At 39.7% G+C, this 25,986-nt stretch overlaps 2 protein-coding genes across 2 annotated transcripts in view; one reads left to right on the top strand and one right to left on the bottom strand.

Annotated features, from left to right (window-relative positions):
• Nucleotides 1-15,386, top strand: part of AVEN (apoptosis and caspase activation inhibitor) — a 260,229-nt gene extending 244,843 nt beyond the window's left edge. Inside the window, exons 3-6 of the mRNA XM_007940487.1 lie at nucleotides 3,661-3,731; nucleotides 11,145-11,240; nucleotides 13,995-14,352; nucleotides 15,271-15,386. Coding sequence (XP_007938678.1) covers nucleotides 3,661-3,731; nucleotides 11,145-11,240; nucleotides 13,995-14,352; nucleotides 15,271-15,386 — 641 coding nt within the window. The remainder of the gene's footprint in view (nucleotides 1-3,660; nucleotides 3,732-11,144; nucleotides 11,241-13,994; nucleotides 14,353-15,270) is intronic.
• Nucleotides 15,387-16,433: 1,047 nt separating this feature from the next.
• The window catches only part of RYR3 (ryanodine receptor 3), a 585,899-nt gene continuing 576,346 nt past the window's right edge, over nucleotides 16,434-25,986 (bottom strand). The window contains exons 103-104 of the mRNA XM_007940521.1: nucleotides 17,258-17,309; nucleotides 16,434-16,529 (exon numbers count right to left, since the gene is read on the bottom strand). Coding sequence (XP_007938712.1) covers nucleotides 16,434-16,529; nucleotides 17,258-17,309 — 148 coding nt within the window. The remainder of the gene's footprint in view (nucleotides 16,530-17,257; nucleotides 17,310-25,986) is intronic.

The following is a 25,986-nucleotide window of genomic DNA, read 5'->3' as shown; positions in this document are numbered from 1 at the left end:
GGTATTTTCACGCAAATTCTTCTGCTAGTTGGGGTTTAGTCCAAATCTGCATCCTTTCCTTCAAGGCTCAGGGGTCCAAGATTATCTTCTGTGTCTGTATTTATTGGTTTCCCTTTTCTTTGTTGAAGAGGGTCTGTGCAATCCTTCTGCCTAGTCCGCCATCTTGCCCCGCCTCTGATACTTCCTAATTTATTCTCTTCTCTAATTGTACTGGCTGTCCTTAAAAAAAAAAGTTGGGCAATAGTGCTATTGTTGTTGTTGTTAGGTGCTGTCAAGTTGGTGCCGACTCACAGGAACCCTATGCGCAGAACGAAACACTACCTAGTCTTGTGCCGGCCTCACAATCCCTGCTGTATCTGAGCCCATCGTTGTAGCCACTGCATCAGTCCATCTGGTTGAGGGCCTTCCCCTTCTTTGCTGGCCCTCCACTTTACCAAGTATGATATCCTTCTCCAGGGAATGGTCTCCTCAACATGACCAAAGTAGGTGAGACAAAGTCTGGCCATTCTCATTTCCAAGGAGCATTTTGGGTGCACTTCCTCCAGGACAGATCTGTTAGTTCTTTTAGCAGTCCATGGTACTTTCAGTATTCTTTGCCAGCACCACAACTCAAAAGCATCAACTCTTCTTTGGTCTTTTTTATTCATTGTCTAGGTCTCACACGCATATGAGGCGACTGAAAATATCATGGCTTTAGTTGGGCACATCTTAGTCTTCAAAGAGACATCTTTGCCCTTCAGCACTTTAAAAGAGATCTTTTGTAGCCCATTTGACCAGTGCGGTACATAGTCTGATTTCTTGCCTGCTGCTTTTATTGGTGTTGATTGTGGATCCAAGTAATATCTAATCCCTGACAACTTCAATCTTTTCTTCGTTTATTGTGGTGATGTTTATTGGGCCTTTTGTGAGGACTTTTGTTTTCTTTATGTTGAGGTGTAATCCATACTGAAGACTAGTCTTTAATCTTCATCAGTAAGCGTTTCAAGTCATCCTGATCTTCAGCAAGCAAGGTTGTGTCATCTGCATATTGCAGGTTGTTAATGAGTCTTCCTCCAATCCTGATGCCACGTTCTTCTTCATGTAGTTCAGCTTCTTGGATTATTTGCTCAGCATATAGAGTGATAAGTATGGTGAAAGGGTACAACCTTGATGCACTTCCTTCCTGATTTTAAACCATGCAGTATCCCCTTGTTCTGTTTGAATGACAGCCTTCTGGTCTATGTACAGGTTCTTTATGAGCACAGTTAAGTGTTCTGGAACTCCCATTCTTGTCAATGTTATCCACAATTTTTTATGATCCACACAGTTAAATGCTTTTTTTAGTCAATAAAACACAAGTAAACATCTTTCTGGTCTTCCTTGCTTTCAGCGAAGGTCCATCTGACATCAGCAATGATATCCCTTGTGCCATATCCTCCTCTGAATCCAGTTTGCATTTCTGGAAGCTCCCTGTCAATATACTACTGCAACCGGTTTTGAATTATTTTCAGCAAGATTTTACTTGCATGTAATACTAATAATATTGTTCAGTAATATCCACATTTTGTGGGATCACCTTTCTTTGGAATAGGTACAAATACTGATCTCTTCCAGTCAGTTGGCTATCTTCCAAATTTCTTGGCATAGAAGATTTTTTGCACATTTCATTATTATGATTGACTTTGTCTTTTTGAGTTGTTTGTAATCTTCTGTTCAGCTTTTTTATCTTGTCATTTCTTTCATTTGCTTTAGCTACTGTCCATTCAAGGGCAAGTTTCATAGTCTCTTCTGACATCCTATTTAGTGTTTTCTTCCTTTCCTATCTTTTTAGTGACCTTTTGCTTTCTTCATGAATGATATTCTTGATGTCATCCTACAGTTTGTCTGGTTTTTGGTCATTGGTGTTCAATGCATCATATCTATTCTTCAGATAGTATTAGTTTATATATTTAAGCATAATCCTAGCTTTCATTTAGATAGGTAAGAATATAGGTATATTTATTTCTTTAGTTTTTTTTTTTTTTTTTAATGTGGTTCTTTTCACCAGCTTCTATATTCTTTTTTCTTACTTTATAAAATTTGATTGATTGATTTTCATTCTTTGGGGGTTTTGTAATGAAAGTGTTTTAAAGTCACTTTTTCTCTGAGAACAAGTTTAGTCATCTTATGAGTTGATTTATATTAATTTATACTTTTTTTCTATATTTTAATGCTGCAACTTGAGTTTTGATTCCTTATAATCAAAAAGTCGTGGGAGAAAATTTTTTAATATTTTAGTTGCTTACTCATTTTCACTTTTGTGGATAATTTCACAAAATTCCATATTCCAACAAATATGGTTTGTATCACTGCTACATTTTAGGATTATTTATGTTTTTTTATGGCTTTATTACAGTCCTTTTTAAAAATTAATGTTGTATGAGTATAAATAAAGTACATAGACATAAAATCACAATACATGCATGTACAGATACATTTATGCATAGAGTCACATACACATAAAAGGCAACCTTGTTTTTACTCAGACCCTTTACAGTATTAGTTCTGAGGGATCAAGTTAAATTGTGAGTGCATAAGAATAGTTATTTTACCCTTTCTCATAATAAAATGCGTCCTTCTTTGTACTATTGCTTTGACTTCAGTTTTGTCAAATATTAATAATGTGAGCAATGCATTTTGAAAATGGTAGGTTCTAATTACGTCTTTGTCCATCTCTTTATTTTTCAGTTATTTACTTCTTTTTCCTTTCTATTAATTTAGAATAGTAGATTAGATGGTTAGATTAGATGGTTAGCTCACCTGAGAGGTACCATAGGAGGAAGTGGCCCTGTACTTGAGAGTTGAAATATAAATAGGAGATGAATGAATAGAGGTGGATGGATCTTGCTGACAAGAGGAAAGAATAAAAAAAGGTCTAATGATAGGATGGGGGGTGTGAAGTATGCATGGAATGATCTTACATGTTTATATTTTCTTATTCCAACAGCACAGAGCAGTGCATCATTAACTTAATGTGCATTAATGCACATTCTTTGAGTTTTATTTTGCATTTGTCAGTCTTATTAGGTAATGTTTGGGAGTGATGGTGGAGGTGATAACCTCTCATTCAAGAAATATTTTGTATCTATTATATTGTGAATCAATCTAGAACCTGCTTTCCTGCAGTCCCATTTCTTCTTCTTTTCTTTTCTGCCTTGCTCACCTCACACCCTACCCTGCCCTCCTGCAAATAATTTCCTTGCGGAAGGTTGGGCAATCCTAGTTCTGCAGTGATACTGCCTCGGAAACCCAAGGAGGGGTCGCTATGAGTCGGGGCCAACTCGACAGCACATAACAACAACAACAACAACATCAAAGAGGTGAGATTAAAAATGTGGCATATATGGGCAGATGGCTATGTCTGCTGGCCCTCACCATCTATTTGTCCCTCAAGAAGCAAGCACTTCTCAGGATGGTGGCTGCTGAGAATTGAATGAAACAATTCAGTTGCCAACAGTATTTTTCAGCACTCACCATACACAGATTACTGTGTAAAGGCGTGGAAGCCAGAACCTACTTTTGAATGATATCATTGAATTTGCGAAATTTAGGTTTTCAGAAATAATACTTTGGCTTTTGGAGGCAGAGACTTGAGAATGTTATGGCTTTTACATAACATTGTCCATTTTTTTCTATTCACAGGGGACTCCTTCTCACAGTTTCGGTTTGCTGAAGAGAAAGAGTGGGATAGTGAAGTGTCATGTCCAAAACAGGTAAAATTAAAATTTGTCTTGAATGTTGATGGGCTCTTCTCAAGGCGAATACCTTTTACATCACTGCTGAGATAGAGTCTTCACAGGGAAAAGAGTCTTTCGTTTATACATAGTTTATTCTCAGTTACATAAATTGTTTTGAACATTTTCAGAGGCCTAAAGTTACTCAGATTCTTGAAGCTAGAGTTCATCTTCATATCTGACCCTGTGTGTGAATTACTCATGGAAGGTTTATAGTCATGATTTTGAGTGGATCACTTTGCCACTTGGCTTTCCCTGTTGGTTGCTTTGTAACAACTCCTTTTAGAGTTGCAACTTACTTTTTTCCTTTACAGTTTTTGATGTTACATGAGAAAATTCTTATTGTGCCCTGTAGCTTTAAATAACTCTTCTTCTATAATTGGGAGAATAAAGGTATCAGATAAGAATAAACATCACAGAAGTCTTTCTGTGAATCCATTAACTTCACACACTTTATTTGCTTTGTGTTTATGCCATGTGTTCTTCCCAAGGAGTTCTAATTAGTTTCCGAGAAGGATTTCACAGATACTTTCCATTGTAAGACATGATAGGCATTCTCACCATTTTAAAATGGGCCAAGAATTAGTGGTGACTTGTTATATGTTCCTTGATAAACAAACAAAAAAACAACCAAAAGTCAAACCAGTTGCCATTGAGTGGATTCTCATTTACGATGGTCCTGTGAGTGTCAAAGTGGGTTTCCAATGGCTGCTTTTTCTCAAGTAGATCTCTAGGCCTTTCTTCTGAGGGTACCTTTGGGTGGACTGGAACCGCCAACTTTCTGGTTAGCAGTCAAGTGTATTAACTGTTCACACCACCTGTGGACTCGATACTGCCTATAAATTGATTAGCAAATCCGCCTCATGCTTCAGGGAGGTGTCTGAGCAACAAACCAGGAAAGGACGACCCCAACCTCCCTATTTTGCTACCAGTTCAGTATACCTGCTGCAGAAGGCTTATTTTACCTCTGGGCAGTTATTTGTTCAAGAAGGACAGTGATTTATAGTATAGACTGTGGGTAGGAGAGTTACTTGTAAAATGAATGTCTAGCACTTTACAAAGCACATATTATATAATATAGCAAAAATAGCGAATTTATATTATCTGTCTTGAGTCTGTCTGGGCATGTGTGTGAAGTGCAGTTTAGAATATTAGGATAAATTGAAAGCAGGTAAACAGATTGTTGTAGAATGAAGTGAAAATCAAACAGCTTGTATTTCAAGTCCGTTTGGACCATGTTGACTATCAGAAAATATTTCAGTTGGCGAACCATGGTCCTATAAGTTTATATGAATGATCAGAATTCCCAGGTGTATAGTAAGCTGACAAGGGGCAAGGTTGGGGTCACTGTTTGGTCATAGCCAGCTACCCAGAGGGACTGAGTAGTTGAACCTGAGGGCTTGGGACCATAGTCGCAGGGGACATCAAGCTCAATTGGCATAACATACTATACAAAACATTGTTCCACCTCCTACTTTGGCGAGTAGCGACTGGGATCTTAAAAGCTAGCAAGCTGCCATCTAGATGCAACGATGGGTCTCTCCTCATCAAGAGTAAAGAAGAAAGAAGAAAACCAAAATTAATGGAAACAATCAGTCTTAGCGACTGGTACACCATCCGGTATACAACCTATACAGGTATGAGACCAGAAGAACTAGATGGTGCCTGGCTACCACTGTCATCCACTTGGAAGGGATGTAGGAGATCCTGGATAGAGAGGGAGAACAATGTGGAACAAAACTCAAAATCATTTGGAGGAAAAAAAAAAGGTGGGGACCAGGTTTGCTGGCCCAATAGAGCCTAGTTGAACCACTGAGACTATGGCCCCTGGCAGCCCTTCCGATCTGGAATTGAACCCACACCTGTGGTTTCCAGCCAAACAATGTACAGGCATGTGAGTTAAACATTTACCTCAAGTAGACACACGCCCTGGAGAGAGCAATCATGGGAGAAGGAAGGGCTGATTATGCACAGGGAGACAGCTCAGTGTTCAGGAGAGTATGGAGGGATGGTCACTGCGAAGAGGTAACTATGGGGGAGGAAGTGGGAGGGGAGCTGTTGCATTGTAAACTGTGGTCAATGACATGAGACAAAGTATATGTGAACTGCTGTATGGAAAGTGAATTTGCTCCGTAAATCTTCACCCAAATCACAATAAATAAAATAAAATGAAAAATATATATATATTTCAGATATTCTGAGAGTTTCAAATAATTGTAAGCTGCGTTATTCCTCAAAACATTAAATAGTTGTTACATACTAGATGCTTTATTTTTGTGGCTGTTAGTTGCCATTGAGGTGGCTCCCATTTATGGTGACCTTCATAAACCAGAATGAAGCGTTGCCCGGTCCTGCACCATCTTCACGGTCATTGATGTGTCTGAGTCCATCATCATCACTATTACATAATGCCTTCTGACCTACAGAGCTCATCTTCCAGCACTATATTGGCAAATACTCTTTTGTGCTCTGTAAGATTTGGCTAATTTTTGGAAGATCACCAGGGTTTTCTTACTAGTGTGTCTCAGTGGGGAAGCTCTGCAGGATCTTGTTCACCCTGGGTGACTTTGCTGATATTTGATGAAATGCTGGTGGCATAGCTTCTAACAGCATAGCAACGTGCAAATCACCACAATACAGCTAGCTGACAGACAGGTGGTAATTTTATTAACCAAAAAACCCCCCGAAAACCAGTTGCCATTGATTAAATTCCAAGTCGTGGCACCCCCGGGGTGTCAGGTAGAATTGTGTTCCATGGAGTTTTCAAGACTGCTTCCTTTTGGAAGCATATTGTCGGGCCTTTTTCAAGGGTCATGCTGGTGGGTTTGAACTTCCAATCTTTTGGTTGGTAGTCTGACATGGCACCAATTTCACCACCCAGGGATGCAGGGATTTTATTAGGTGTAGCTTATTCAAAGATAAATGAAATAGAGATGATCCTTCTTCACTGTTTGTAGGCCCAGTGCCTCAGCACAGTGGCTGGTATATAGTAAAAGATCATTGATTATTTACATAATACATGAAAAAGAATGTAACATAAAGTAAGTAGTGTAATAAGTAATACTGTGGGAGAAAGCTATTTTGGGCTAGAAATGATTAAGAGTGGTACCATGAGGAAAAGATCATTGGAATTGGCCTTGGTGCATGACTGTGATTCTTGTAGGGCCTGCTTGAGAGAACAACATGAGAACATGAGATCTCAAAGAACAAGTTGTACTCAGAGTGGGGTGTGTGGCCATAGTGTGGGCAGATAAATTAGTTTAAAAGGTAGGTCTGAGCATGTTAGCAGAAGCTTGAGTACAAGTAGTTTGGTCTTCAGAAGTCAGCCTAGCCTGTGCGTAAGAACATAATGTTTGGAGGGACACTCCGAGTATGAATCCTGGTTCTTGAGCAAATTTCTTTATCTGTTGTCTCATCTGTAAAGTGGAGCTAATAGTGAAACATAATTCAGAGTTGTAGTAAGGGCTAAATATAAAAATAATAAATATAAAGCCTTTGAGTGCAGTTTCTAACACATATGAAACACTCAAAATTAGCTTTTATTACTAATAATACTTTTATTAGCAATATTAAAGTTTTTTTTTTTTAAGCAAGAAATTTGAAATGGCTGGATTTGGCATCAGCAACATTAGAAAGCAGGGGTTGAACAGATGAAAGATTGGAGGCGGAAGAACCAGTTAGGAGGATATTCTGTTGGACAAATGGGAAGTAATGAGGGCCTGACTTAGGTGGTAAGAGGGGAGAAGAGATTACAGACAAATAGTACCACCTCAGTGGAGGAGGAGGTAGATTGTGGTCACTGATCAGAGAGGAGGCACAAGGATAAGAAAGATTTTAAATAGCTCTAGGCTTTCTAGCTCAAGTAGCTATGTGAGTGTTGATGTCATTAATGGAGCAAAAGAAGAGCAGGAAGAAGGTAGGTCTGATTTTGAACATTTTGAGTTTGACGTATTAGTACGGTGCGTCCAAAAACAGAATTCATCATTTCGCATCAAAACTGTTCCCTGTCTCAATTCTTCATTAGTTTATCTTCCTTCTTGCTTAGTTGAGAGAGAAAAAGAAGGGAATTAATTAACCGGTGGGTTTTTTTTTTTTTTTTGGGCTGTGGGGGTTGTCCTCATACTGCCTCTGGACCCACATACCCAGCAACACAAGACAATAAAGAGAGGTAGGGGAAAAAAATAGTAGAAACATGTTTTATCTTTTCATTGTAAAGGGACTGCAATTTTGAGAGTAGGGCATGTTCTGTGTCCTCACAGGGAATCCTGCCAGGGAGAGGGACTTGGTTTCCTGGACTTAACTTACGTTCCTTCCTTTGTAGGAGCTCTGGTAGCATAATGCCTAAGGCACTTGACTGCTAACCAGAAGGCTAGCAGTTCAAACCCACCAGCCACTCCTCAGAAGGAAGGTTGGACAATCTACTTCCGTAGTGATACCACCTCGGAAACCCAAGGGAGGGGTCGCTATGAGTTGGGTCCGACTCGAGGGCACATAACAACAACAACAACCCTCCTTTGTGGCAGCTGTGCAGGGTGAAGAGGATGCAGCCTGGTTGTCGGGCTGTGCTTGCCAAGCTGACCTTTGAACCCTAGGGAAGTTGGTCTCTTAGATCCAGGAGTGGAACATAAATAAGTGATTCACTTATTTAAGCAGGAATTTTCTTATCTTTCCTTTGGGCAGTATGGGGACATGTGAGGTGAGATCTGGTGGAAGGAGAACTTCTTTAAGTGAGAAAATAGGACCAGTATATTTTCACCTCTATTGAAAATCTTTTTTATTCAATTTTTCACTTATGTTAACATAGTGACTTTTTTTATTCAGTAGACCTTCCTTGGGCATCTACTGAGTGCTGGGTGATGGGCAGTGGTTCCTGAATGCCTGGTTTTTCAAGTTGCAGACTCCTGGCCTCCAGCCCTGAGAGAGCCCAGTTCTGTGAATGAGGCCTGGGAATCTGAAAAAGCTTCCCAGCTGATTCCAAAGTGCTGCCAAGTTTGGGTACTTTTGCTGTAAGGTGTATACTTGGTCCCTGGGCTCCTAACAGAGACAGTGAGTGCTGTGACTTCTGAGGAAGCTGTAGTGGTCTGATTAAAGGCTACTCTTTTTAGCTGCCAAGTACAGTTTATAGTGGTTCTTTTTATCACCATAGAATGAGCAATCAGAGTCTGATTAGGTTCCTGGCCAGAGAGGAATCTGGAAGATTATAGATTCTCAGCTCCTAGACAGGGTTCTTTACACACTGATGGCAGCGAAGTGGCAAAGAAGTGATTGAAGGGGCCTTGTACCAATGATCACAGCTGGCACAGAGTGTACAGGAGGGAAGTCATCAAGGAACACCCCTTGTCTCTGCACCCTCACCCCACAACATCTTACCACTAGATGTTGTTGGCTGGCTCCTATTAATGGTCAGGTGTTGTAAGCCAGGGCACCTACTCCAATTGCAAGTGACCATTAGGGCAGGTCATGTGGATATGGGGGCCAAAACAACCCTTAAAAAAAAAAAAGAAAAGTGAGTGGTGATGTCAAAAGCTAATTTATGGTCATTATTCAATTACACTTTTTTTTTTTTTTTTTAAATTCATGCTCTAGTATTGCAAGTCACTTCAGCTTGCTTTATATCTCAGGCATTCAGCTTTAGTACTTTTTTGGATAGCTGTCCCCCAGAAATATGTTTTAAAAAAATGGATTTATATAGCAGGTTCTGGGTAAGGAGAAATCAGTGTGGTTTGAGGTGTCCAGGGAGCCATCATGAAGGGGATGCAGTGTCAGCTAGCCGTGGATGAGAGCTGTGGGGGGTAGGAGACATTCCAGTACAGGAGTCAGTGAACATAATTCATTCAGAACATGGTTTATAAGCAGAGGCCCTTCCCTGTATTTTTGTGTGGTCTTTCCTTGTTTATGATTTACCTTGTAGTCATGCTGCATGTGATACAAAAGAGGGTTAGGGAAGTCTGGATACTTTTACCTAGACCCCAGCACTTCTCAGTGGTCCGTCTGTAGGGAAAGTAAGGGCGCAACATGTGAATGGCTGGTGGGAATTACACAGTGTGGTTTTGCAAACACATTGGTATAGAGTTTGGGGAAGAGTGAGATATCTAGTTTGGAATGTAGCAACCTCGCCAGTAGTTGAGTATTCAGTGTTCAAACCTACTGGGTTTGAGAGAGTTTCTCCAAACTTGGAAAAAATAAAGAAATGGCCATGTTGGTGTTGATCATAGCACTTAATGTGCTATGCTAAAAAACAAACAAAAAATCCGAAACCCAAATCCACTGCCATTGAGTCGAAAAATGAACATGTTTCCCACCTTTTCATCTGGGTTTTTATTTCTTACCTTCCTGTGTACTGTTCATTCAGTAGAAAATGCTTTGTAAATGTTAGGTTCCTCTTTCCAGGGTAAGGGGTTCATTTCATGCTGCCAGAGTTGCTTTCCTAAGAGCTATGCATCTCAGGTGAAATTTCGGAATGCCAGTAGGAAAGGAAACATTCTTTCAATCCCCAAGTACTTTGTTGTGCAGATTAGTAGTTAGGGTAGGTCTGCATTTAGGGGCAGGGCTCCTCTTGTGCCCACCAGGAATGACTCCACTTAGGTTCATTATATACCATCTATCAGAGATATTCTTGCACAGAGATCACATGGGATGACCGCTGGGTTTTCCTCTAAATTCAAGTCCGTGGTTGTAGGATAAGTCGTGATCTTAGCTAGGCCTTCTGATGGTCCTTGGTAGACATTAGGTAGTGTTTGCCTCTGATATGTGAGCTCATTTAACTACCTTTCAATTTCTTTCTTTCTCTTGGGTGGCCTTGGCACCTAGAAGAAGCTACTACTCATGGGCTATGTGAGAATCTGAATGTTTTAAAATAGTACTAATTTGTGAGGTCAGTGTATTGATACGCCTTTATTTTTATGAATGGGAAAGGAGTCAAAGGAAGATTTTCACCTTGGCCTCATACAGAGTCCTTCCGGGTGGAGGTTAAGTAGACCTCACCAGCTTCTTTGGCTATGTCTGTCAGCTTCATGTCTGTGCCGAGAAGTATGGCTAGCAAACTATAGGTGGAGGAGGTGTCCATTCAAATTTCATTAAATGTTCATTTTTCTCTCAACTTGGCAACAATTTTAAAAGCCTCCTATTTAAAGTCTGTGGACTCTACTGTGCAGTTTTGGTGTGGGGGTGTCTGGACACTGCTGTGCTCTGACAGCATAAGGTGTGCCTCAAGAGTATGGTTTGGTCTTTGCTGATCTTGAGGTGGAGACAATAGAAATTATAGCCATATTTAGTGTGCTTTATGAGTGTGACTTATGTATTGACAGTTATTTTCTATCATCTTCTGCTCTTTTATTTGCAAAAAGTTCTATTTCATCATCACCTGCCCTTTCTCTCTTTTTTCCTATATAGAATTCAGCCTTTTATGTGGACTGTGAGTCACTGGTTAAAGCTCTTCAAGAACTGCCCCTTTCACTCCGACTCAATGTTGCTGCTGAATTGGTCCAGGTAAAACCCTGATGGCATCTGTTAGCTGGTATAGATTAGGACAGGAGAAGAAAAAGCATTTCTCTGCAGGATGGCAGGGACTCACTTTCCCTTTCCTCAAGCTGAGGGTTTTGTACAAGGGGACAAAGGTTTTGCAAAGTTTTGTGAGAGGATGAAATAACTTAAAAAATATTTTCATTTATTGTTTTTGGAACATTGTTAGAAATCAGATGGAACTGAATGAAACATAAAAGTGTAAAGTCTGGCTACTCTTCAAAATATTTATGTGCCAGGTTGATAAACACAGGGGTGATAACAGTGAATACACAGATAGAGCTCTTGCTGCCATCCAGCTTCATCTGTGTTGAGAAAGGTGGGTGTTGATTATATAATTACACAAATATGGAAATTATGAAAAGTACTGTGAAGGGGATGTGCAGTGTGCTATGAGAGTACATAATACCAGATCTACTTTGGGGTGGTTAGGAACGGTTTTCCTAAAGAAGTGACAGATAAACTAAGATCTAAAGTTTGAGAACATTTGAACTGAAATTTAAAGAAGAGTGTCCCAATCAGATTTGCCTTAATAATAATCAGTAATGGTGATAATAATAATGAACATTCTGGCTGCAGAATGGAGGATTGTTGAGGGTGTGTATAAAGACACATATTCACATGCAAGTGCAAGCAAGAAGAGGAGGGGAGGCAAATTAGGTGGCCATTGTGTGGGCCCAGGTGAGTAAAACTTGGACTAGGGTAATGACCGTGGAGATACAGAGAAGTAGAATTTACCAAAAAGTTTATCAGAGGTAAAACTAATGGAGCTGGGTCATATACTGGAAACTGAGAAGAGGAGTCAAGGGAGAATCCTAGGTTTGCTGCTTGTGCAACTTAGTGTCAGGGGTGGAGGGTAAGGTTTGGCCATTTTAAGTTTGTGCTACTGAGATATAGTGGAAATATTAGTCAATTGGATCTAGACATTTATAGCTCAGGATTGAGGGCTGAAAATACAAATTTGGGAGATAGCAGTCTAAAAGATGATTGCTTAATTGACTAGGGGAAAAGGGAGCCCGAGGACTACACTTTGAGGAACTTCAATTGTTGTGATTCAATAGAATTTTTGAAAAAAGAGTGTAGTGCAAATTTGCAATACAGTCCCAGCAGCTAAAATCATTGACTTCTTACTGCACCTGAAAGTGGTACTAAGCTTGAGCACAGCGATGAAGTGGTTTCCCACTCAGTTGCTGTTTCCCTTGCACTTGCCAGTCTAGAATTTGGGGCAGCCGGCAGCAGGAAGGGGTTGGAGGACAGTTCAGAGAACTGGAGAGGGCTGTATTTGCCCATATGGGGGAATGACCCTGTGGGTTCTTTGGAAACATTTGAGGATTTTCTTAGTGACTGGACTGCTACTGGGTCTAGCATTGCTCAAACTTCTGAAGTGCCTTAGTGTGGCTCCAGATAATGAGGACTAGTTAATGGGGCGCACCTGTGAAACACTGGCAAAAAGGGGATGACATGAGCTCCAGGACTCAGGAGAGACAGGAAATGCTGTGAGCATTCAACAGTGAAGGAGATTGTTTCAGTGGAAGGCATTAGAGCAGAGGCAGAAGATAATTGGAGTAACTTTGAAAACCTAGCTAAACAGTTTTAAAGTCCACCCCTTCCCCCACCCCACTGCTGTAGGGTAACCTTGTCTGTATATTAGAATCATCTGGGGAGTAAGGAAATAAAAATAATGCCAGAAGTTCAATCTAGACTGACTAAATTATTGTAGGATTAGAATAGAGGACCAGATTCCAGCTTTGCCCTGCACACTGACTGCTGGAGGTTTCAAGTTTATAAACAAAGGCATATTATCTTAAATATCCGTGGAAGGCCCAAGGAGTTTTAACCAAACTGAATCTGTTCAGGATACTTAAACATGAGGGGTAATGCCCCCAATAGAAGTTGATGCTCATTCTGAATCTCCCCACTCTGCCATGCTAGTCAGGCAGGTTTCCCTCTGGAGCAGAGCTTCTCAACCTTAGCTAGGATGTTTATAACTTATTGAATTACAACGTATCTACAGAAAATACATGAACAAGTGTTTGTAACCATGGAATCGGCATCCAGACCAAGCAGCAGAACATTGCCAGCCCCCAAAAAGCCTTCCTCAGACTCTCCCCTAGTCACTGCCTCATCCAAATGCAGCCACTGTCTTAACTTCTAACACTAGAGAGTAGTTTTGTCTATTTTTGAACTTTTTACAGACATATTCAAAATCATGTTTTCTTCTCTGTCTGGCTTTCTTTTTTAACACAAATGATACTACTACCGTTTTCTGCTTGGTGCATTTGTGCCTCCCCTTTTATCTGGGCATTTAAGTACAGTGGACCGATGTGATTTGCTAATTACTTCTTGGTGACGTTTATCCGTTTTTAAGTTTTGTTGCAGTTTAGATATAAACTGACAGACTTGCCAGTTTTCAAGCTGGTGATAGAAAAGACATGGTCCTTTTTATTTCAACTCTGAGATAGGTAACACATAGCTGAGGTGGGTGGAACAGGAGGCACAATCTTACTTTCTTCCAGTGAGTTCTCCCACATTGACCCCAAATCAAAAAGAAGGGGGGGGGGCTGGGCAGAGGCAGAACAGGAGCCTTTTGTGAGCTTTCTGTCCGAGTTCAGTTTCCTACCCTCCAATATGATGGCTTTGTCTGGCCTTCTATGTTTTGTTTGTAGTTAAACATGTGGCAAAATACGTATTTTTTATTTGGTTATTATGTTCCTCTTTCAGAACACAGTTCCTTTAGAGCTTCCTCAGGTGAAACCAAAAAGAAACAGTGAAGGCAAAGGACTAGGCATGCAGTTAAAAGGGCCCATGGGACCTGGAGGGAAAGAGTCTGCCTCTGAGCTGAGATCTGCTACCACTTGCTCTGTGTACCTGGGTAGGGAGAGCTCAAGACCAGGGCCTTACGAGGGCTCTCAGAAACCTGCCTGCACACCACAGTCGGCAACAGACCACTTGGAAGAAGAACTCGATCTGCTGCTTAATTTAGATGCTCCTATAAAAGAGGGAGGTGACATCCTACTAGATCAGACATCTGAAGATTTGAAATCGGAGGAAGACAGGAAGGTGGCTCAAGAGGAAGAAGGTATAGCTGTCATTTCATTCCTCATCCCTCTTCACTCGGGTGTTTTGTGAGCACAGCCCTATGTTGATCGTGTCTGCACACGTCTCTAGTGCTGTCTGACATCGATCCAGTGTGGTCCACTGACATCTATTTCTGGGCTGACATCTCTGCTTCCCCCTGAGCTGACCTTTCTGACAGTGTTCCTCCCACTTCCGAAGCTGCTATTTGCCTGATTGCAGTATTTAACCTGGGGCTGGAAATTGAACTTCTGCTACAAAAATGCATTAAGATACTTGTAGCCCCCAGCTTTTCAGCGACAGACCTTTTAATCGACTAAATGGGGCTGTTAACCAACTCTTCATTCTTACTACATTGATACTATTTTTTAAAAAAGATGATCACTTCCTAATTTGTTTGTGTTCTGTGATATGGTGGCCTGAGAACCCTAGGGCAGTGGCCACCTTCATTTAGAAACTTGTATTAACTTTCTAGAATTACTATACTAGTAAACAAACTGAGCTTTTGGTCTTAAAAATTCAACTTCAGAATAGAGTAAATCTCTACCCATTTATTCCTGATGATGTTGTTTATGTGCTGTTGAGTTGGCCCTGACTCATAGTGACCCCTCCTTGGGTTTCTGAGGCAGTATCACTATGGAAGTAGGTTGCCCAACGTTTCAAGGAGTGGCTGGTGGGTTTGAACCACCAGTCTTCTAGTTAACAATCAAGTACCTTAGGCACTAGTCACCAGAGCTCCCCCATGTATTCATGCATAGATTATTGTATCTTCTTAGGGAGTAGGAACAATAATGGGAATTTTCCCCCTTGTTGTGTTGTAATTAACATGGTAACTAGGGCTGAATTATATCATGGACCAAACTCTAGGGGAACTTTGAGCTTCAGTTCTTAAGACAATGTGACATTGCTTTTGTTCCCCCAGTTCCTGTTAAACCATGTATGATTAAAGACAAGACTCTGGGATCTGAGCAACCGAGTACATCAAAAAATGTTACTGAGGAAGACCTTGAAGACTGGTTGGACAGCATGATTTCCTAAAAAAAAAAAAGTGCCTGAAGCCAACTTTGGTTGTGTTTGTTGTAAGTAAGGGAGGAAGGCTGTATTTCAACTCATTTATAAGCATGCCCCAAGCCCAGATGTTCCATTAAGCTTACTGCAGTAAATGCCTGTCTGTATGTGTGACAACATGTCAAGTAATATATGTGTTTCTGGTTTATGCTTTTTTTTCTTTTCCCTTTCTTGAGCAGGGCCTGAGGCTGTTTGTCTCATGTCTCTTTACCCACAGTCACAATGTGGGTTGCATTAGAAGAGGCCAAACCGTTGATTGGTGTGTATTACTTTATTGCAGTGGGCACTTCATTTTATTTGAGGAGATTCACCTAAACGTAGCAGCTTCACTACTTACAAAGGACCATAAAGCATTACTCAATTTTGGCGTAAGATTGAGATTCTTCTGCATTTTTAGTACAGTACTTATAGTAACAGCAGTTGACAAGCTGTTACTGAAAAAAATTAAGTGCAGTTTCATAAATAAAGTAAGATCAATACAACTAATTAATAGGACTGTCCATCTAGAACACAAACATAAAAAAACTTGCATAGCTATATCTAAAGAGGTTTTAAGGCACTTAATCGATATTTCTGTGTCGACAAAGTGTTGATTTCTTTAACTGCTTAAAGTTTTCAAGCTGATTCTGGATACATTCACTAGCAAGTACCATGAGAAAAATTAGATTGCAGTTAAAACTTTTTATACGAGTTACTTGTGGGACGCTGTCATTCATGTGTTTTAACTTTTCTTTCTGATAGACTTCATCCTTTTTACCCCTTTCCTCAATGCCGCCATCCTATCTATTTTCTAAAAAAACATTTTATCTCCCATAGTGTAATAGTGTATGTCCCTTAGGCACAAAAAGCCAAATTTCAAAAATATCATAGATTTTTAACAAATAAATACTTTCTTGTGAAGGAGGCATTTAGAAAATATCACATTTCAAATATGTTGCAGAACTGTAAAAGGAGTTTGAAGGATTTCATTGAAAGGTGACTCTTCAGAATTGTGGAGCTTGCTTCTGTCATTCAGATTTATCCAAGGTGATCTTCATATTGTTTACGAAAGCAGTCGCCAGCTGGGAAGAAATCCCAACACCTTTCTTGATACATCTTCCAGACATAAGATTCCTGAAACAATGTGAACATAGGGTACTTCTTTTAAACATTACTGTGGCTTTACATTTACAGGAGGCCAAACTGCCAAGTGCTTTGTTGCTCTCTGGCAGGGGAGGAGAATCACTCTACCCCAAAAGAAATCAATCCAGTGTTTGTCTCTAAAAACACTTAAAGATTAGCAATAAGATAACACTTAAAGATTAGCAATAAGATGATTCCTTGTCATGTGTAATTGATTAGAACAATGCATGGTGAGGGAACATTTAGTGCTAGCTTGGGCAGATGCTACTGGAGCTAAACCCAGATCTGGAAAGCCAACTGTGCCTCTTCCTTTAGTTAAGTGTTTTTGCCCCAAATCCAACCATATTGAATATTTGCTAACTTACCTCCTCTTCTCTAAATCATAGGATTCCATTTGACACATACTTTTACTCACACACTGCTTTCTATTCTCCAGATTTTTGTTACAGCCACCCACCTGCTCTATTTCTCATTGTCCTTTTTTTGTATAATGTTCTCCCTACCTCCAGGGAGTAAGAATTTAGAGATACCAGAATTTGTTGGAAGAAAGGGAGAAACCAGGGGGGAAATGCATGTAAGAGACTGCTCTATTTAGTTCTTAAATATACGAATACCTGAAGCATGAAGGTAATACTAGTAGGCTCTTCTCCTTGTAGCTGGAGGTAAACAGGAAAGATCTACCCACAGGATATAATTGTTACTTAAAAACATTTTCTCACCTGACCTGTGTGTTCTGTTTCATCTTTATTAATCAAATACATCAGAAAGAACCTGGAACATAAGGTATTAAAAAAAAAAAAAAACTTTTAGTAAAAAATGATCATGTGAACTAGAGAGGCAGTTCAAAATGAGCCTTTTTTTAAATGAGCTAAAATCATGTGCAAGGTAGAATTTTTGGCTACATTTTATTGATTAGAAAATCCTAATATAAACAAACACTAAAATGATAGTCACACTAAATAATAGTCACACTCACTCTTAGCATATCATTTTTTAGTATGCTACTTTCATCATCTTATATCAAGCATATTTATTTTGGAAATAGTTTATTACAGAATTACAGACAACTGTGAAATTCTAGTGGACTTGCTCTGTGATAAGTGTCTGAGGTTTGAGTCTTTTGTTACAAGTACCCCACCCCAGGGGCTCTGCTAATTATGTGATGTCAGAGACAGCTTCTAGTCTTGTGCCCTAACATTTTCCTGAGCGTGAAGAGCACCTGAGCTCTGGATTCTGAGTACTCTCAGGTCATCTTATATTTCCTAGCCCTCAGTTCAGTTAATTTCTTCCTGTTGTTTCCCTAAGAAAGTAGAAATGGACAATGTAGTCAATATCATTTTTGTATGATTAGTGTGAGGGGAAGACAGGAGTCCCAATCAGACAGCATCCTGATCAGCTCCATTAACATGTAAAACTCTCTTAACCTACAACCATTGACAACCATTGAATGGATTCTAACTCATAGGGACCCAAGGCTGTAAATAAGTTTTTGTCTCTTAGGAAGATGATGTATCATTGGCATTTCTCTATCAATCAGTAATAGCTTTCCCAAAGAAAGATTAGGATTTTCTGAACAGTAAAATGTAGAGGGGAAGGGCTAAACCAAGAAACAGAGCGCAGCATTTTTTTTTTTTTTCTTTGAAAAGAACCTGATTATGGAGTAAGTAATAGACTACTCTCTAAATTCTGATAAAAGTGGCATGAAAAGTCCATGGCACTTAAATGACTCCCCATAGAAGACTGACATTCTTTTATTGAGTGCTAGGCATTACTCTTGGTGCTGGGATAGAGCAATGTCAAAATACTCCCCATTCTCAGGAGACAAGGAACTCTGGTGGCACAGTACATAAGGCATTTGACTGCCAACCAGAAGATTAGCAGTTTAAACTCTACAGAAGGAAAATGGGACAGTCTGCTGTCATAAAGATTTACAGCCTTGGAAACCCAATGGGGATTGCAGTGAGTGAGGAGGGAACAGACATGGTGAGGCTTAGAAATTCACTGCTGAACTCAGGGCCACGCAGGTCACTGGAGACCTTGACAAGAGCAGATCTTTTATTGTGATAGGGAGGGAAGGTAGAGACAAATGAGTATGGACAATTTTCAAGTGGTGAAGAAAGCACAAATCTATAACTTGTGCATGTATGGAACATACATGTTTTCTGATTACTTTTTCAGAGAAATTGGCAGAAATGTCATTAGGGACAGATTAAGAAGCAACTTAAGGTGGGGAAATAGAGGTGAAGAAACTTTGAGTAGGTGAGAGGAGGGGCTGAGATTTCAGGCAAGATTGTGGAATAGGGAGATAAGCTACAGTGACCTTCTACAACAAAGAAACAACAAAATCAAATGAAACATACAAAAGATTAGCTTTTCCTTCAAAGCTAAGGAATAGATTAAATACTGAATAGAAGAAATGGAATGAAAACAATGAATAAGGAGAAAGAGCTGGTGACTGACCTGATGGCATAGCCACTTTGAATATGTGAAGTGGTAAGATCTGGACAGACCTGATAAACATTTCCACTTGCCAAGGACTGCATGGTCAACCAAACTGGCAGCTGATGAACAGAAAACAACCATGGCTACAACCCTATCAACAATAGATGGCAGCCACACCTACCATAACCTGCTATACACAAACAGCTAACAGATATGTGCGCACATTCTCATCCTTACCAGTGCAGAGGTAGTGCCTAATTACCAACTAGAGTAGCACACCAGCCATGCTAATTAAGACAAACCCTGGCTGAATCACACCAACATATAATCACCAATTAAATATAAATATGACAACTGGGCAATGTCTTAGAGATAACTGAAAATCCCAGTTCACATCAAGAAGCAAGATAAAATAGAAGAAACAAGGGACTGAAAAAAAAAAAATGGAGTCATGAAACCTCCCTGAAAAATAAGTGGTATTGGAACTACCTGAAAAGGAATATGAAAGAATTAGATACCTTTAACAGATTTTAGAGACACACCAAGGAAATCCAGAAGGCTAATAAATAAGATTTCAGAAATAGGTAATACATGGTAAGGCCAAAAGAGTAGAATCTAATCAGAAAACAAGAACAACAAAAAGAAGTCTAAGATTCACCTGGGACACCATCAAGAGGAATAACTTATGTGGAACTGGAATTCCATAACCAAAAAGCCACAGAGAAAAGTGTTGAAGATTTGTTGGACGAGAACTTCCCTCGTATTATGAAAGACAAGAAAATACTCAATCCAAAAGTTCAAAGAATCCCAGACAGGATAGACTTCAAAAGACAATCACCAAGGAATATCGTACTGAAACTTCAAAGACAAAGAATCCTGAAAGCAGCATGGGATAAACAAAAAGTTACCTACAAAGGGCAGCCAAGACCAAGCTTTGATTTTGCAAAAGCCATGCAGACCCCCATGCAGACAAGATAGTATGCAGAACACCTTGAAGGAAAAGAGTCACCACAAGAATTATGTACCCAGCAAAACTGTCCCTCAAATATGATAGTGAATTTTTTGGCTAAAGGGACTCCTTCAGACAGAGAACCATGAACAGCAGACACCTACCTGTGATTAACACACATTTCAATATAACCCAGAAAACAATGCAGATACTGAAGTATCCAAAGTGAAAGAAACTTAGAGAAACTTACAAGACCAAAAACACATAATCAGAGACATCAATTTGTAAAAGAGATCAAATACAAAGCAGAAAGGAGGAGTAAATAGTGTAGGTACAGAACTTTCAAATGGAGAGGAAGTCAAGATGATATTGAGCTAAAATGGACTGTTTTAAACTTGAGAAGAATAAATCACAGGTAACCACAAACTAAAGAGGAAAGGCAGAAATACTTAGCAAGTATTAAACAACAGCAAAAAAGAAAATAAAATAAGCCCAGCACAAAATATTATATGGAACAAAGAAATTAGCAACACCACACACAAAAAACCATAATGAGCAATAAATTCATACTTGTTGACAGTTGCACTGAATGTAAATGGATTAAATGTACCAGTCAAGGGAGAGATGCAGAATGGATAAGAAAATGTGACCCATCAATATGCTCTCTACAAGGGATATACTACAGACAAAAAAGTAAAAACCAAAAGGTTGGGGGGGGGGGGGGGAATCAGGCAAATGGCAACCAAAAGAGCAGGAGTGGCAATATTAAGACAAAAGCCACAATAAGAAACAAAGAAAGACATTATATAATGATTAAAGGATCAAATGAACAAGAAAATATAACCGTATCTATGGACCCAAAGAAATCAGACTTTAATGGGATTGAAAAGACAAGTAGATGATTCCACAGTCATAGTAGGGGACTTTAAGTCACCGCTATTAATAAAAGAACAACTGGCAAGAAATTCAACACAGAAGAACAAAACAACCCACTGGACCTTATAGCCATCTATAGAGCACTTCCCCCTAAAAGAACATTCTCCAGGTTAGACCATATATGTTAGGCCATAAAGTAAGCATCAATAAATGTAAAAACATTGAAATAAATACTGGAAAGCATCTTCTCAGATCACAATGCTATCAAATTAGAATCAATAATAGGAAGATCAACAGAAAAAGAGCAAACATTCTCCTTGAGAATGACTGGGAAATAGAAGGAATAAAGGAAATTAAAAATTCCTTGCATCAAACTAGAACAAAAACACAACATACAAAAAAAATCTTTGGGACACAGTAAAAGCAGTGATCAAAGGCCAATTTATAGCAATAAATGCATACATCAATAAAGAACTAAAACCAACACCTTAACATCTACACAATTAGAAAAGGAGCAGCAATAAAAGAGAAAAGCCTCCAGTCACCAGAAGAAAATACTAAGCATTAGAAGTTTTTTTTTTAAAGATTAATAGAATTGACATACCACTGGCAAATTTAACAAAGAAAAAGAGGGGGAGAGAATACAAATAACGAATAAGAAACAAAAGGGTGACATCACAACAGAACCAACTGAAATAAAAAGGATCATATCAGGATACTGTGAAGAACAGTAACAATCTAGAAGAAATGGACAGATTTCTAGAAACAGACTACTTAACTAACAAGGTCTGAGGTGGAAAACGAACAGGTCAGAAAATTACCAACAAAAAAAGTCCTAGCTCAGATGGTTCACTGGTCTGAAATTGACCAAATGTGCAATCAAGATATGTTGATTATCATTAGTGACTGGAATGCAAAAATTGGAAACGAAGAATCACCAGTAGTTGGAAATTATGGCTTTGGTCACAGAAATGGTGCTGGAGATCACATGATAGAATTTTGCAAGACTAATGTTTTTTTGTTTCAAGTATGTTTTTCCAGCCACATAAATGGCAGCTATACACATGGACTTTGACAGATGGAATACACAGGAATCACACTGACTACATCTGTGAAAGGAGGTGATGGAGAAGATCAGTATCTTCAGCCAAAACAAGGCCAACTGCAGAACAGCCCATCAACTGCTCATATGCAAATTTAAGCTGAAAGCAATTAAAACAAGTCCACAACAGCCAAAATAATGTTCTTGATTGTATCCCTTCTGAATTTAGAGACTATTTAAAGAACAGATTTGACACACGGAACACCAGTGACCGAAAAGGAGAGGAATTGTGCGATGACATCAAGAATGTCATCTATGAAGAAAACAAAAGATCATTAAAAAGACAGGAAAGGAAGAAAAGACCAAAATGGATGTCAGAAGAGGCTCTGAACCTTGCCCTTGAGCAGAGAGTAGCTAAAGCAAAGGGAAGAAATGACAAAAGAACTGAACAGAAGATTTCAAAGAGCAGCTTGAGCAGACAATGTCAGTTATTATAATGAAATCTGCAAAGACTTGGAGTTAGAAAATGAAAAGGGAACATGCTCAGCATCTCTCAAGCTGAAAGAGAGAAAAATTCAAATTCAAGCCTCAAGTTGCAACACTGAAAGATTGTATGCACAAAATATTGCATGAAGCAGGAAACATCTAAAGATGAAAAAAACATACAGAGTCCCTATACCAAAGAGACTTCGTCAGTGTTTGTCCATTTCAGGAGGTGGCAAATGATCAAGAACCAATGGTATTGGAGAAAGAAGTCAAAGCTGCACTGAAGGAACTGTCAAAAAACAAGGCTCCAGGAATTGACAGAACACCCATTGAAATGTTTCAACAAATGGATGATGCCCTGGAGGTACTTATTCACCTATGCCAAGAAGTCCAAGAAATCTGGAAGAGAGCTACCTGGCCAACTGACTGGAAGAGATCTGTATTTGTACCCATTCCAAAGAAAGGTGATCCCACAATATCATTAATATCACATGCAAGTAAAATCTTGCTGAAGGTAATTAAAAAATGGTTGTAGCAGTACATTGACAGAGAACCTTCAGTTCTGCAAGGTGGATTCAGAAGAGGACATGGAATAAGGGATATCATAGCTGATGTCAGATGGATCTTGGCTGAAAGCAAAGAATACCAGAACAAAGAATACCAGAAAGATGTTACCTTGTGTTTTACTGACTATGCAAAAGCATTCAATTGTGTGGATCCTAACAAATTATGGATGACATTGAGAAGAATGGGAATTCCAGAACACTTAATTGTACTCATGAGGAACCTGTACGTAGACCAAGAGGCTGTCATTTGAACAAGACAAGGGGACACTGCATGGTTTAAAATCAGGAAGGAAGTGCGTCAGGGTTATATCCTTTCACCATACTTAATCAATCTGAATGCTAAGCAGATGATCTGAAATGCTGGACTACATGAAGAATGCAGCATCAGGACTGTAGGAAGACTTATGAGCAACCTGTGATAAGCAGATGACACAACTTTGCTTCCTGAAAGTTAATATGACTTGAAGCACTTTCTGATGAAGATTTAAGGACTACAGTCTGCAGTATGAATTGCACTATAAAGAAAACAAAGATCCTCACAACTCCAGCCTCATGATAAATTGAGAAAAGACTGAAGTTGTCAAAGATTTCATATTAGTTGGTTCCATCATCAACACCAATGGAAGCAGCAGTCAAGACATCAGAAGAGATATTGCTCTGGGCAAACCTGCTGCAAAAGTTTTCTTTAAAGTGCTCAAGAGCAGGATTCAAAATGGAGTCTCATCAGTAATCACCATGTTATTTCCCTCTAGCAACTTAGTACTTCAGAAACTAGGTACAGCAGTTTGAATTATGAATTAAGGATTTTGGTGCTCTGAACAGCTCACTGAATCAGAGTGCACCAAACACAGTAGAGTAGAATTAGAGGAAAGGCACAGGAAAAGAAATTAAGGAAGACCTACCCAGTGGAGAGCAGCCGGGAGAGGCCGTTGGAAACTTCCTTGGGGGAGTCACTGACTGGCAGATGAGGGCAGCCCCCTGAGATCTCCGTGGGCCGAGGAAGAAGACACCCTATATCAGCATACTGGCAGCCACACCAACATACCAGCAAACACCCCAAGGATCTACGTTCAGCACCTGATTTTATCAGTAACTTGGGTCAGCTAGGTGCAAACGGGCGTGTGCAGTACCACTGAAACCCAAGTGGAGAGCTTACTGGTGCTCCAGGAGGGTGAGCTCGCTCCCCCCCCCCTCAGTGGGTCACTGAGTGGGCTTGGGAGGCATTGAGAGGTCTGTGCTTGTCTTTGTCACTGATATCAAGACTACAGATTACTAGCAGGCACTTTCCCAACTCCAGCGCAGCTGAAATTGCATGGATCTTTGGTGCCACAGGTGGGCAGTATAACAAACCACAGTCTGGGCTGATTGGGCCAGTGTGCGGGCAGACTGGGTGGAGAGAGAAGAATCCGCAGCCAAGTGCAGACCCAGGAATTTGCCTTGGATGGGCTTTTGGCGCCAAGGGGCCTCGGAAGTGGGGTCTTTGAGTGTGTCTGAGCCTGGCGGAAAGTGGCAACACCTTAACAACAGGAATCTTTCCTGAAATTGAGCCATGGGCTTATAAATAACAGTACAAAGTCATCAGTAGCAGCCCGCTCAAAGCCCTAGAAACCAACCCTGGCAACAGCAAGCTTTCCTCCTCCTGCTCCCACCTTCTCTGCCAATAATTTCACTCATTCAATAGAAGAAACCATATTCAGCCAATAACCATAAAACCGAGACAAAACAAATCAACAAGTAACCAGCAAAGACAACCTCAAAATGTCTGGGAAACAAAAGGCAACCTCAAATCAAACAAAGAAACAGGACAAGGCATTAGAAGCAAAACCATAAACAAAGGTCTCATTACACATGGAGGAAGAAGAGGCAATAGTATTATCTGAGAAGGAATTTAGAAGATATGTCTACAAGAGCCTAAGGAAACCCCAAACGGAAACAAGGAGAACACAGGCAGTTCCCTAGAGGAACTCAGGAAAATCACTGAGGAACAGAATATTAAGATTAATATACAATCAGAACTCATACAAAAACACCAGAAATGCAGAAGATGTCTATTGAAGTGCAAACCACGAACACCAAAATGACAGAACTATGCAACACAGTAGAAGCTCAAAAGAGCAGATTAGAACTGGGTGAAGAACGCATATCCCAACTAGAAGACAAATCCCTGGACACTAGCCTATATGGAGAAAAATCAGAACAAAGATTGAAGAGAGACTAAGAATAATATGCAATGACATGAGATGAAACAATATAAAAAACTTCCCCCATATCATGAAGGAAGAAAAGATATTTGTCCAAGAAGCTCATAGAACCCCATACAAGATTGACCCCAAAAGAAAGACACCGAGGCATATTATAATCAAACTTGACAAAGACAAAGAAAAAATTTTGAGAGCAGCCTGGGACAAAAGAAATATTACTTACAATAATCAAACAGTTAGGCTGAGCTCTGATTACTCAGCAGAAACTATGCAGGCAAGAAGGCAATGGAACAGCATATATAAAACTTGAAGGAAAGAAACTTCCAACCCAAGAATCCTATATCCAGCCAAATTATCCATAAAATGAGGGCAAAATCAAGGCATTCTCAGATAAACAAAAGAGTCTTTGTGAAAACCAGACTAACCCTACAAGAAATGCGTAAGGAAGTCCTACCAATAGAGAACCCACAATAGAGATCAGCAAAACCAGGATATGTGACATCAACTCTAAAACCAAATCAGAAATAGATAATCATAATAAGACCATAAAACATTCTACCTTAAAAACCAAGGAACTCAAGTAGCACACAACAACAGCAACTGGCACATCAGAGGGAATATTACTTCTAGATACAGACTCTCAAATGGAGAGGAAAACATGACAATGTCTTTGCAGCACACATTGTTCTAAAAATATAGAGACAAGAATATACTCCAAGGTAACCACAGAGAAGAGTAACAACTCTTCTAAGCAAATCCAGAAGGAAGGAAAACATATGGGCTTAATAAACACAAAACTGACTATAAAGAAGAAAAGGGAGAAAGCAGTAGCCCACAAACTGAACTCAGCACAGAAATATACATGGACCAAGGATTCACCAACAAC

Source organism: Orycteropus afer, unplaced genomic scaffold (genome assembly GCF_000298275.1).
Source record: "Orycteropus afer afer isolate SDZICR_OR568_19922 unplaced genomic scaffold, OryAfe1.0 scaffold00068, whole genome shotgun sequence".
In the NCBI taxonomy this organism is placed as follows: domain Eukaryota; kingdom Metazoa; phylum Chordata; class Mammalia; order Tubulidentata; family Orycteropodidae; genus Orycteropus; species Orycteropus afer.
Note: the sequence above shows the minus strand (reverse complement) of the source record. Positions and strands in the feature narration are given on the sequence as shown.